General features: G+C 35.0%; 1 protein-coding gene across 1 annotated transcript in view; it reads left to right on the top strand.

Moving 5' to 3' along the window:
- The first annotated feature begins 3283 nt into the window (after positions 1-3283).
- Positions 3284-13204, top strand: part of LOC5567648 (GRIP and coiled-coil domain-containing protein 2) — a 28366-nt gene continuing 18445 nt past the window's right edge. The window contains exons 1-2 of the mRNA XM_021854572.1: positions 3284-3506; positions 3606-3744. Of these exons, the coding sequence (XP_021710264.1) occupies positions 3480-3506; positions 3606-3744 (166 nt within the window). The 5' untranslated portion in view covers positions 3284-3479. The remainder of the gene's footprint in view (positions 3507-3605; positions 3745-13204) is intronic.

The following is a 13204-nucleotide window of genomic DNA, read 5'->3' as shown; positions in this document are numbered from 1 at the left end:
TTTTTACAACCATTTTTAATTTTTTTCATCAATTTTGAAAATTTCCATAAAATAAAGTCTCAGCCGTCGCCTCTCAATTTCCCAATTGAGGGTCAATTTGAGGTCTATACTAAAGATCTGAGAGGGTTTCGTCAAAATTTTATCGTGCAGTTTTTGCCAAACGACGAATAAAAATGGTTATTATTAACAACCATTTTTAATTTTTTTCATCAATTTTGAAAATTTCCATAAAATAAAGTCTCAGCCGTCGCCTCTCAATTTCCCAATTGAGGGTCAATTTGAGGTCTATACGAAAGATCTGAGAGGGTTTCGTCAAAATTTTATCGTGCAGTTTTTGCCAAACGACGAATAAAGATGGCAATTTTTTACAACCATTTTTAATTTTTTTTCATCAATTTTGAAAATGTCCATAAAATAAAGTCTCAGCCGTCGCCTCTCAATTTCCCAATTGAGGGTCAATTTGAGGTCTATACTAAAGATCTGAGAGGGTTTCGTCAAAATTTTATCGTGCAGTTTTTGCCAAACGACGAATAAAAATGGTTATTATTAACAACCATTTTTAATTTTTTTCATCAATTTTGAAAATTTCCATAAAATAAAGTCTCAGCCGTCGCCTCTCAATTTCCCAATTGAGGGTCAATTTTAGGTCTATACTAAAGATCTGAGAGGGTTTCGTCAAAATTTTATCGTGCAGTTTTTGCCAAACGACGAACAAAGATGGCAATTTTTAACAACCATTTTTATTTTTTTTCATCAATTTCGAAAATTTCCATAAAATAAAGTCTCAGCCGTCGCCTCTCAATTTCCCAATTGAGGGTCAATTTGAGGTCTATACTAAAGATCTGAGAGGGTTTCGTCAAAATTTTATCGTGCAGTTTTTGCCAAACGACGAATAAAAATGGTTATTATTAACAACCATTTTTAATTTTTTTCATCAATTTTGAAAATTTCCATAAAATAAAGTCTCAGCCGTCGCCTCTCAATTTCCCAATTGAGGGTCAATTTGAGGTCTATACTAAAGATCTGAGAGGGTTTCGTCAAAATTTTATCGTGCAGTTTTTGCCAAACAACGAAAAAATATGGCAATTTTTAAAAACCATTTTTATTTTTTTTCATCAATTTCGAAAATTTCCATAAAATAAAGTCTCAGCCGTCGCCTCTCAATTTCCCAATTGAGGGTCAATTTGAGGTCTATACTTAAGATCTGAGAGGGTTTCGTCAAAATTTTATCGTGCAGTTTTTGCCAAACGACGAATAAAGATGGCAATTTTTTACAACCATTTTTAATTTTTTTCATCAATTTCGAAAATTTCCATAAAATAAAGTCTCAGCCGTCGCCTCTCAATTTCCCAATTGAGGGTCAATTTGAGGTCTATACTAAAGATCTGAGAGGGTTTCGTCAAAATTTTATCGTGCAGTTTTTGCCAAACGACGAATAAAAATGGTTATTTTTAACAACCATTTTTAATTTTTTTCATCAATTTTGAAAATTTCCATAAAATAATGTCTCAGCCGTCGCCTCTCAATTTCCCAATTGAGGGTCAATTTGAGGTCTATACTTAAGATCTGAGAGGGTTTCGTCAAAATTTTATCGTGCAGTTTTTGCCAAACGACGAACAAAGATGGCAATTTTTAACAACCATTTTAAATTTTTTTCATCAATTTCGAAAATTTCCATAAAATAAAGTCTCAGCCGTCGCCTCTCAATTTCCCAATTGAGGGTCAATTTGAGGTCTATACTAAAGATCTGAGAGGATTTCGTCAAAATTTTATCGTGCAGTTTTTGCCAAACGACGAACAAAGATGGCAATTTTTAACAACCATTTTTATTTTTTTTTCATCAATTTCGAAAATTTCCATAAAATAAAGTCTCAGCCGTCGCCTCTCAATTTCCCAATTGAGGGTCAATTTGAGGTCTATACTAAAGATCTGAGAGGGTTTCGTCAAAATTTTATCGTGCAGTTTTTGCCAAACAACGAAAAAAAATGGCAATTTTTAAAAACCATTTTTATTTTTTTTCATCAATTTCGAAAATTTCCATAAAATAAAGTCTCAGCCGTCGCCTCTCAATTTCCCAATTGAGGGTCAATTTGAGGTCTATACTAAAGATCTGAGAGGGTTTCGTCAAAATTTTATCGTGCAGTTTTTGCCAAACGACGAACAAAGATGGCAATTTTTAACAACCATTTTTATTTTTTTTCATCAATTTCGAAAATTTCCATAAAATAAAGTCTCAGCCGTCGCCTCTCAATTTCCCAATTGAGGGTCAATTTGAGGTCTATACTAAAGATCTGAGAGGGTTTCGTCAAAATTTTATCGTGCAGTTTTTGCCAAACGACGAATAAAAATGGTTATTATTAACAACCATTTTTAATTTTTTTCATCAATTTTGAAAATTTCCATAAAATAAAGTCTCAGCCGTCGCCTCTCAATTTCCCAATTGAGGGTCAATTTGAGGTCTATACTAAAGATCTGAGAGGGTTTCGTCAAAATTTTATCGTGCAGTTTTTGCCAAACGACGAACAAAGATGGCAATTTTTAAAAACCATTTTTATTTTTTTTTCATCAATTTCGAAAATTTCCATAAAATAAAGTCTCAGCCGTCGCCTCTCAATTTCCCAATTGAGGGTCAATTTGAGGTCTATACTTAAGATCTGAGAGGGTTTCGTCAAAATTTTATCGTGCAGTTTTTGCCAAACGACGAATAAAGATGGCAATTTTTTACAACCATTTTTAATTTTTTTCATCAATTTTGAAAATTTCCATAAAATAAAGTCTCAGCCGTCGCCTCTCAATTTCCCAATTGAGGGTCAATTTGAGGTCTATACTAAAGATCTGAGAGGGTTTCGTCAAAATTTTATCGTGCAGTTTTTGCCAAACGACGAACAAAGATGGCAATTTTTAACAACCATTTTTATTTTTTTTTCATCCGGATTGAAAACGACAATCCGAAATGGCTATACAGTTTTACCCTTATGCTATCTTTTCCATGTATCGCGCCTAATCTTACTTGTTCGCCAATAAAAAAAACTTTATAACATTTTTTCCCATTGAAAAATGTTATTCTGTACAAAGTCACTCCATTTTTTAACACCGGTACAAAAACTGGGTGTTAGATTCCCACCAACACGGAAAATAAAAAAAAGGTGATGAAAAATGGGTGTTAGATTCACAGTAGTGTTTTCTCGTGGATTGATGAAGATAGGGTGACCATCGCTGGGTTCGGTAAAATGACCGAGACCCCTTCGTGGATGCTATAAAAACGCGAAACGTCAAAGTTGGGTGCATCGCTGACTGGATCGGTGCATCAGTTTTGTTTTGTGAAAAGTAAAAGTGCAAAAATCGTCACTCCGTCGTCAGCAAAATTTTACGTTTTCCGTAATATTTACGCGATTTTCCTATTCAAACTATTCCTAAACCATGCACTAACATCTGTAGTGTACGTTTCGAGTGTTGAATCTTGATTTCCAGCGTTGAAAATGGACGGAAACGTCCCATCCGATCAGGTATGTAAATTTTGCTTCCCATCAAAAGTGACCTCAATGACGACGACGACGACGAATGATGATGGTGATGTCAACTTCTAATTTTGTGTTTATCCATAGGAATCGGTCGCTTCCGGTGGATCCGGCACCGCCAAGAAGGGTCCGGCGAGTCCGTTCGATAACCTCAGCCGGGAGGATCTGGTCAAGAAGTGTCGCGGTTTGCTGGGAATCGCCCAGAAGGCAAAACAGGCAAAGGATGGTAGGTTTCGTGTCAGAGTACAGTGACTCATACACATATTCGTACAGGGCACTGTTTTAACATCAAGTTGGTAAAGGCGATCTCATGTCGCTTAAGAATTATTCTCGTATAACATGTGATCTCGCCCTAAAAGCCATTGGCAACCGAGTGTATAAGCCATTTTACGAAGCCTGGTCAAATGACAGGAGACCTAGGATTTTTCAATCATCGTCGTCAGTTTTCGCGATGATGATGGTTGATGACTGTGCGCATCTCTAGCGTAGCTTTTCATCCAGGCAAAAACTTAAATGGAGAAAAATTATTAAAATATTTCTGATCACAAAAGTGCTTTTTTATGTGCAATTTGGGTAACAAAGAGGTAGCTGATACAACAACTAGATGTAATGTAGTTTTTTAGTAATCTCTTTTTTGTCATTTTCTCCATGTCCCCATTTGGTAAGATGAGGCGTTGTTAAAAATCACGCTGGATTTAATCCCAGGTCTCCTGTCAATTGACGCCGTTTCGGTGATCAGCTGTTCCGAAACGTCTCGTAAAATGGCTTATGAGCCATTTTACGAAGCAGGTCAAATGACAGGAGAGCTGGGATTTTTCAATCATCGTCGTCAGTTTTTGCGATGATGATGGTTGATGACTGTGCGCATTTCTAGCGTAGCTTTTCATACAGACGAAAACTTGAATGGAGAAAAAATATTAAAATATTTCTTATCACAAAAATGCCTTTTTATGTGAAATATAGGTGAAAAAGAGGTAGCTGATACAATATCTTGGTGTAATGTTGCAGTAACGGACATTTCTGGATCTCTTTTTTGTCATTTTCTCCATGTCCCCGTTTGGCAAGATGAGGCGTTGTTAAAAATCACGCTGGATTTAATCCCAGGTCTCCTGTCAATTGACGCCGTTTCGGCGATCAGCTGTTCCGAAACGTCTCGTAAAATGGCTTATAGCATGTTGTTACTGAGCAAACGAATGGATTTGCACGTTATATAACAATGCTATGATGAAAAGAAGATTCTCCTCTATCTCCCAGTAATGATAGTTTTAATCTTTGTTCATTCATTATTGTTTTATGGCTTTATCGGTCATGCGACTCAAAGGTAAAGGGAGTCTATAGAAGCAAATGATGGAAACGAATAGGTGCATAGGCGTCGCAAGGGAGCGACAAGATTGAAATTTAATTAGGTGGTGAAAATTGAGTAAGCCATTTTAAAGTCAGTAAGCATCGAAGCGTCCTGTATTTTGCCTAGCTCCTTACTGGAAAAGGGTTGGCTCAAAGCTTTGAGCTTTGCTACCAACACAGGCAATTCTCCAAAATGCTATTCCAGAATTTCCTTCAAAGATTATTCCATCAATTCCAGTTTTTCACCGATTGTGCCTGTAGTTAGTCTAGCAAATCTTCCGATACATAAAATAGTTCTAAAAAAATCTCCAATGGTTTATTCCAGATTGGATTTTGTTTATTGTTTTTCCAGGGGCTCCTACGAGAATGACTCAAAGAGTTATTACGTCCATTTTTCCGGTTATATCTCCAGCTATTTTCATATGAACACATTTGTGAATTCATATACGCGTTGGCTCAGAAATTGTTCCAAAATGCTTTCTGGCATTATACCTGGAAATCTGTTAAGAACTCTTCCAGGAAGTCCCCAATAATTTCTATCAACCCAATTACCGTATTTTCTGGTGAAATGGATCACTTATCATGGTTTTTCAGACCAGAGGGGGGGGCTTGATATGCTACGTATTTTCCAAGGGGGGTATCAGCATTTGTGACGAAATGCTACGAGGGGGGAGGGGGGTGTAAAAAATCAGTGAAAAAATGCTACGTCATTAATGGACGGCCCCTTATTGTTAGTTTTGAAAACAACTCTAAATCCTTAAATTGGGCAGGCTGGTCATCCATAACTTACTATGGTAGCGCCACGCTTGCCAGGAGCTTGCGTTTGCATGCAATTACAGCGGAGCTATTAGACATTATTCTCGGAAGCGCCGCTATAGCCGTAGATGCCCTTTTACAGGCATGTTCAACGTGACTAGCGAAGCTGAGCTTGTCATCGCTCATTACCCCAAGATGCCTGAGGGATTGCTTGGACCCTATGGTCACATAAGGACATCGGAATGTCAAAAGTGTTATACCACCAATACATCAATCGACATTGCACATTGGGCCAGACCGCAAAATTAGGGAAAAAAAATTTGATTATGAAGATGATTTTTAAGAACAAAACTGTCTTCGGCAAAAATGTTACATATGATGAGGACTACATTTTGATATTCAGTGACATTAGGGTGGTCCAACAAATCACGGAAATATGTTTTCCAACTTTTATGCTTTTCAAGCTAGCGCTTTGAACTGTTCTATAAAGTTGTTCTCTGTTAAATTTTGAACAACTTTGCCCAAGACGCCAACCTTGTAAGTCTACTATAACCTTGCTATGGCGCTTTCAATGTTGCAAAGTAGGGTTGTCCATGAAAAATTTATATTTTGCCCATAACTTTTTTACTTCAAATTCTATCAAAATTACGTCTTCTACAAAGTTTTAGAACTGGTTAAAACGCGCATTTTAGCGAAAGAGTAAAGTGATTTCATTTATTCGTTTATGAAATATGATCAGTTTTATTTAAAAAAAAAATCATATTTTTCAAACGTAAATATCAATAACAACGGGGATCCAATTTGCACAGGATCTGAAAGGTATAACTTAGAGGTTCAAATGGTATATTGTATTACTGGAGAATATTGGAGGATTTACCTAAAATTTTGATGAGAAAACGAACATATTGAGTATGAGCATAGATGACCGTACAATTCGTAGTTGCTACTCCTTGATTGACCAGAACAATCAATGTTGCACAAAGAGTTAATGAATGGGGCTTGGGATTAGCTTACCATTCTTCTATGTGCACAAATCGAGAACTCAAATTTAAAAAGTTAATAACGGCGAACTCAATTTTGATGAGAAAACGAACATATTTTAGAGGTATTACTGTAATATGTATGAAATGTATTAAATGGAATAAGCGAAATGATCAGAGTACAATCTATGACATAACGACATACTATGAAATGGCTTTTACAAGCATTTACACATGTTGTTCAATGAAGCTGAACGTTTGTTCTTTGTAATGTACACTGATCCAAGCTCAAGCACATGCTTATCAATTGCAAAGTATTTTTTTATACAAAACCAAAAAGCATTGCAATTTCACAGTCTAATTATTTTTTTTTATTAAATTTGATCACTTTCAACCATACACAGCCTAATCATTGGAAATGTACAACGAATCAAAACGATTTCATTGATGATTAAAAAAAGGATTATATTCCGAACATTTTGTATGGCGTGGTGGTTGAAATATTCAACTGATATATGTCATCCAATTCTCAGGAAGTGGAAGTCAATTGCAACTTAAATTTATTGTGTTTGAACCTATTTTATACCCTGGGAGTAGTAATGATTTTCTGGCTCGATGTCAGATAAACCAGCTTAGATTAATTTGTATGCTAAATTATTTATATGAATAGGATTTATTCGTGCTGTACGGAATATGCGGCAGAATAATCACAGTGATTGACAATGGAAACAAAATATTATTCAATACTTTAAAGAAAAACTTACAATAAAAGGAGATATATTAATATTTTTATCGCCAATTCAGGCTGATTTTTGCTTATTAGCTGCATTTCAAGTCAGCCTAAGCCGCAAGTGTTCGGAATATGAATCTAAACATTATATAAATAAGTATAATATGCTAAAAAATATTCAGTTTAAAAGTTTTCAACCAATTTATGTTTAGAACTTTGCAGTAATGTTCAACAGGCAGAGAATTGACAGCCATTCAAAATAATAAATATTTTTGTTGTTTTAAATAAGTGTTTTCAATTTGTTGTAATAAAAAAAATTGTTGAAACAACAATGAATTTTATCAGAACAATCCAGCTTTTTACGCTAGCTATAAAACAACGGGGGGTGATATGATTTTGACATTTCTTGGCTATCAATTTTATAGTTTAGTCTTATTAGGCGACAATTGAAGATTGTTGATTGAAATGTCGATAGTTTTCGCTGGATTTGTTTTGCTGCTGCGGTTTTTCTGTGCATATTGCAATGTCTACTCTATTTCACACAAAACTTTATTGAATAAAAATGGTCATAACTCATAAACGAATGAATATAATCACTTAATTATTTCACCAAAATACGCGTTTCAACTAGTTCTAGATCTTTGTAGAGGACGTAATTTTGATAGAATTTAAAATAAAAAAGATATGGGCAAAATATATATCCTGCATCATTGAAAACTCCATAGGAACGGCTACAGTAGACTTACAAAATTAGCGTCTTGGGCAAAGTTGTTCAAAATTAAACAAAGAGCAACTTTATAGAAGCGGTTAATTGCAATGCATAAAAGTTGCAAAAATATTTCCGTATTTTGTTGGACCACCCTAATGTCACTTAATGTCAAAATGTAGTCCTCATCATATGTAACATTTTTGCCTAAGTGTTCTAAAAAATTATCTTCATAATCAAAATATTTTTTTTCATCTAATTTTGCGGTCTGGCCCAATGACGCATTGTATTAAATTGAACCAAAGATAACATATATCCAGAGTGGCAACGAAGGGAATGAAAATAACTATTTATGGTACAACTTTAGAATGAGATTTACACCACTCGTATTCGAGATAATTTAGTCAATGTATTAGATATCTATGTTGTAATGCTAGAATTATATTCTTTAGGTGAATGAATGGAAGGATTTTCGAAAGCAAAAGCTTTTTCACGTTATGAAACAGGAAGTTTTTTTTATAGGAAATAATATTTTCGAAACGATCATATTCTGTGGTTATAAAACATGAATATTAAATAGTACACACTTAAAATAAATCGCAGTATCCTGTGAAATAAATCATCGAATTCGAACTGTAAACAGCAAAAATACAGATTTTCCTGTGAAATCTACTATTTTACCGACAAATTCCGTAAAATCAACGAATTTACCGGATAAAATCCGTGAAATCTTTTATTTTACCGGAAAAAATCCGTGAAACAAACAATTTTACTGTAACCCTGTGAAATTCTAACGAACAGTTCGGTAACAGCATTATTTTCACCGAACTTCTGTGAAATCGTGTGACAGCCGCTCTGGCAGGCATGAGCTTCCTTTTTATTTCAGTTTTTGCACACCACTAACAAGCAGTGAAAGCTGGCTTAGTGGTAGCAAGCCTGCTTCCTGATCGATAGGTCGGAAGTTCGAATCCCGGTCAAACCATTTTCTTGTTTTTCTTTATATTTTCGTTTAAAGATTTTACGGATTGTTCGGTGAAATTTCACCGTAATCCGTAATTTGTTTTAAGTGTGTATGGCAGAAAAAAATACATTTTATGAAAAAATAAATATGTTTTATCTTAAGACATTGCACATTGGTCCCAAAGCCATATCTAGGAAGACAAAAATGATTGCGCCTAAACAGTCAATTTTAGATATATGGTGTCTTCGGCAAAGTTTCTCCATATTTTTCAGACATTTTTTTCAGAGATGTGAAATTAGGGTGGCCTACATCGTTTACGAGATCAGCACATAAACTTTTTTGCTGACGCATTTAGGACTACACAATGTTCTACAATGTTTAAGAACAACCGATTTGGAGCAACTTTGCCGAAGAACCCAAATTTCTATCTCTTATGGGTCGCGAGTTATGATTTTTTTAACAAAAAAGTTAGGGTGGTACTGAAAAATCAGTTTTTTCTTGATAACTTTTTATACCATAATTTCTCGCAAAAACTTTGTTCCGAGCACTTTTAGAACTTTTGATTGCGCAACTTTTTGCCGAAAAAACTACTGGTCTATCTCTTATGGTTACAGAGTTATCAGAAATTTTCTTCGAAAAAAATGGTTGTTTTCAAATGCCGATATCTCCGAAAGGCGCAAACGGATTTTCAATCTTTTGTCGGCATTAGAAATATTATTTCTTTCTTTGTTTATGGTGAAAAAACTGTGAGGACGTTTTTTGTTTGAAAAGATTGACAAAATTTTGAAAATAATATGTTTCTTAACCGAAAATTGTCTATAACTTGAAAAATATTCGAGATAGCTCTTTGGTGCCTTCAGCAAAAATGTACAAAATTGAAAGTTCTTATAGTGCTTCATACAAGGTATTCATAAAAAATCAACGATTACACATATATTCACCATAAACCGAATTTTATATGGTAAAGAAAGCGAAAAATGAGATATTTGCTAGAACAATCGAATTAACTGTATGTATGTCATTTAAAATTTAATACATATGTATTGATATCGATCATAGTAAGCGGAATCTAAGGAGTTGAAAAAAGGAAAATTATTTTCTGAAACAGTTTTCAAGTGATCAAGGCCCACCTTCTGGTTCGTTACTTTAGATATTTGGGATTTATATCTGGCTCTTGTTCAAGATTCATGCATTCTTCAACAGGCGAATGCTGCCCTGACTAATTCGTTGTGGCAGATTTATTGGATTTGATTGAATTGAATGGGATAAGTAGGATGCCCAGATTTCTATGGGAGGATATCACGGGTAGTAAGGTTTTGGTAATTTGAAGGAATTCTTCAAAGTATACGTTTTGTTATCGTTTGGGGTTGATAATATAATAAACGGAACCGGTATTGAACGCATGACCTTCTGCTTAATAAGCCGAAGCGGTAGCAATTTATAACCAACCACGGCATAGGTTAGCTGGACAAACATTATGTCGCGTGAAATAACAAGACACCGTTTATGGATTAATGTTCCATGGAACACTGTTAAAACTGCTTCAGCAACTAATTATCCCTAACTCCAAACATTTCGCTTACTGTGATCGATCTTATTTCATTACATATATTTTCAATTTTAAATGACTTTACATACAGTTATTCCGGTTGTTCCAGCAAATATCTCTTTCTTTCGCTTTCTTTACCATACAAAATTCGGTTTATGGTGAATATATCTTAAAGCAATGATTTTTTATGAATACTTTGTATAAAGCACTCTCAGAACTTTCAATTTTGCACATTTTTGCTGAAGACACCAAAGAGCTATCTCGAATATTTTTCAAGTTATGGACAATTTTCGGTTGAAAACCATATCATTTTCAAAATTTTGTTAATCTTTTCAAACAAAAAACGTCCTCACAGTTTTTTCACCATAAACGGAGAAATAAATAATCTTTCTAATGCCGATAAAAGATTGAAAATCCGTTTGCGCCTTTCGGAGATATCGGTATTTGAAAACAACCATTTTTTCGAAGAACATTTTTGATAACTCTGTAGCCATAAGAATACTGTTTCGTCGGCAAAAAGTTGCGCAATCAAAAGTTCTAAAAGTGCTCGGGACAAAGTTGTTGCGAGAAATTATCGTATAAAAAGTTATTAAGAAAAAACTGATTTTTCAGTACCACCCTAACTTTTTTGTAAAAAAAATCATAACTCGCGAACCATAAGAGATAGAAATTTGGGTTCTTCGGCAAAGTTGCTCCAAATCGGTTGTTCTAAAACATTGTAGAACATTGTGTAGTCCTAAATGCGTCAGCAAAAAAGTTTATGTGCTGATCTCGTAAACCATGTGGGCCACCCTAATTTCACATCTCTGAAAAAAATGTCTGAAAAATATGGAGAAACTTTGCCGAAGACACCATATATCTAAAATTGACTGTTTAGGCGCAATCATTTTTGTCTTCCTAGATATGAGTGCTTCGTGATGCCCAAGCAGGACAGTTCGGTTTTGCGTCGTCCGATAGATTTTGCTCACGATTTCGCGCGTGTTTTTTACGTGTATTGTTATTTTATACAATCCGATGACTCTGGAGGGATCGGTTTTGTTTTTTACTGGCTATTGAGCAACAATATGACTGCACAATCGACAAGCATTTCGCGAAATACTATTTATACTATAAATAAACTATTGTTAAATTGAAAACACTTAAACAACAAATGTTTATGGTCTATCGCCAGCTTTCTAGGCGAATCCTGACAATATACCTTCCCCAACCTCCAACTCCGTAGCACTTATGAGGGTGTCGCTGAGTCGGTGGCCTCTCATTAAGTAATTGCTACATCAACATTTCCTTCCCCTATCCCAAGTTACGGTAAAGATGGGCGTGGCCGGGAATAGTGATATTCATGCTTTTAGTATTCTTGTTTATGATTTGAACAAGGTACACTCCCCTGCCTTGTTCCTGAAAGTAGTCAGGATGAGATTATTAAAAAGAAACATGAATGTTGCTAGTATCCAATCTACGAAGTATACCGTAACTACGCTAACGCTAACGCTAATCATTTTTGTCTTCCTAGATATGGCTTTGGGACCAATGTGCATTGCATTCCAACGTTGTCGATCGTCCCCCGATCTTAATGTCTGTAATCTTCGCAGCAACTGGTCTACTGATCGAATCATATGTTTTTTGTTTACTATTGGTAATGACAGTTCGATGTCTTCTATACTAGATATACCACTTGCCAGCAGCTGGAAGTGGGTACAACTTTTCAACTCGCTTTCACTTCGGAGTTCCACTTATGTTATGTGGTTTAAGGCTTAAGCGGTGGTGAAGAAACCGCTTATAAGCCTTTTAACTCTCTTTTTTAAGCAAAATGTTCTTCAAGTCACTTCTTTTCAACTTTTCCTCCTGGCTCAAGATTCCTCAAGGAAAACCGTTAGTAATTTTAGATTTGTTACCCCTGCAAAAGTTCCTCTGGAGATTCCCTAACGATTCTTCCAGAACATCCTCCAGGCATGCTTATAAATATTTCTCAATGAAAAGCAACGTAAGCAAAGTAATTGACACAGGGATTATAATGATAAACTTCTTACAATTGTTACCCTAGCAAAACTTCCGAAAATATCTACTGGAGTTCTTCCAAGATAACTCTCAAAGGTTCATTCCACTGTTGTAGAAGAAATTCGTTTAGAGTTTCTTCTCGGAAATCCTATACTAGAATTCCTACAGCAGAGCTGTTCTCTTTCTAATGGAAGGTTTTTAAGTCTCTGTTTTGACTAAAATGGTCTCTAAAGTTACTATTTTCCTCCTTTTCCTTGCAGTCTCGCCTAGTGCATAATTCTAGACGCTTCGGAGAAACCTTCGGAGTTCTTACAAACATTTCTCGAGTAATTTTCAAATGAAACCAAAACTGTTTCTTTAAAATTTCATTTGAGGTTTCACATCGAGATTACATTCAATGTTTTTCTAGATTGTTTTTCAGTAAATTCGATTGTTTATTATTTCAACAAATATCTCAGCAATTAATTTAAAAGCAATCCAGAATGACTTTCTTAGTCATTCGGGAGTTCTTGCAGAGATCTTTTCTTGAGTTCATCAGGAATTTCTACAGAAGTGTCTTCAGATAGATTACTTTAGGATTTGTTTTAAAAATGTCCTCTTTTATGGTATTTCTAAAACAAAATCCCTGACAATTCCTTAGCTTAGCTTAGACTGACTACACATAT

Source organism: Aedes aegypti, chromosome 3 (assembly GCF_002204515.2).
Source record: "Aedes aegypti strain LVP_AGWG chromosome 3, AaegL5.0 Primary Assembly, whole genome shotgun sequence".
Classification (NCBI taxonomy): domain Eukaryota; kingdom Metazoa; phylum Arthropoda; class Insecta; order Diptera; family Culicidae; genus Aedes; species Aedes aegypti.
The sequence above is the reverse complement of the archived record's forward strand: the minus strand, read 5'-3'. Positions and strand labels throughout refer to the sequence as shown.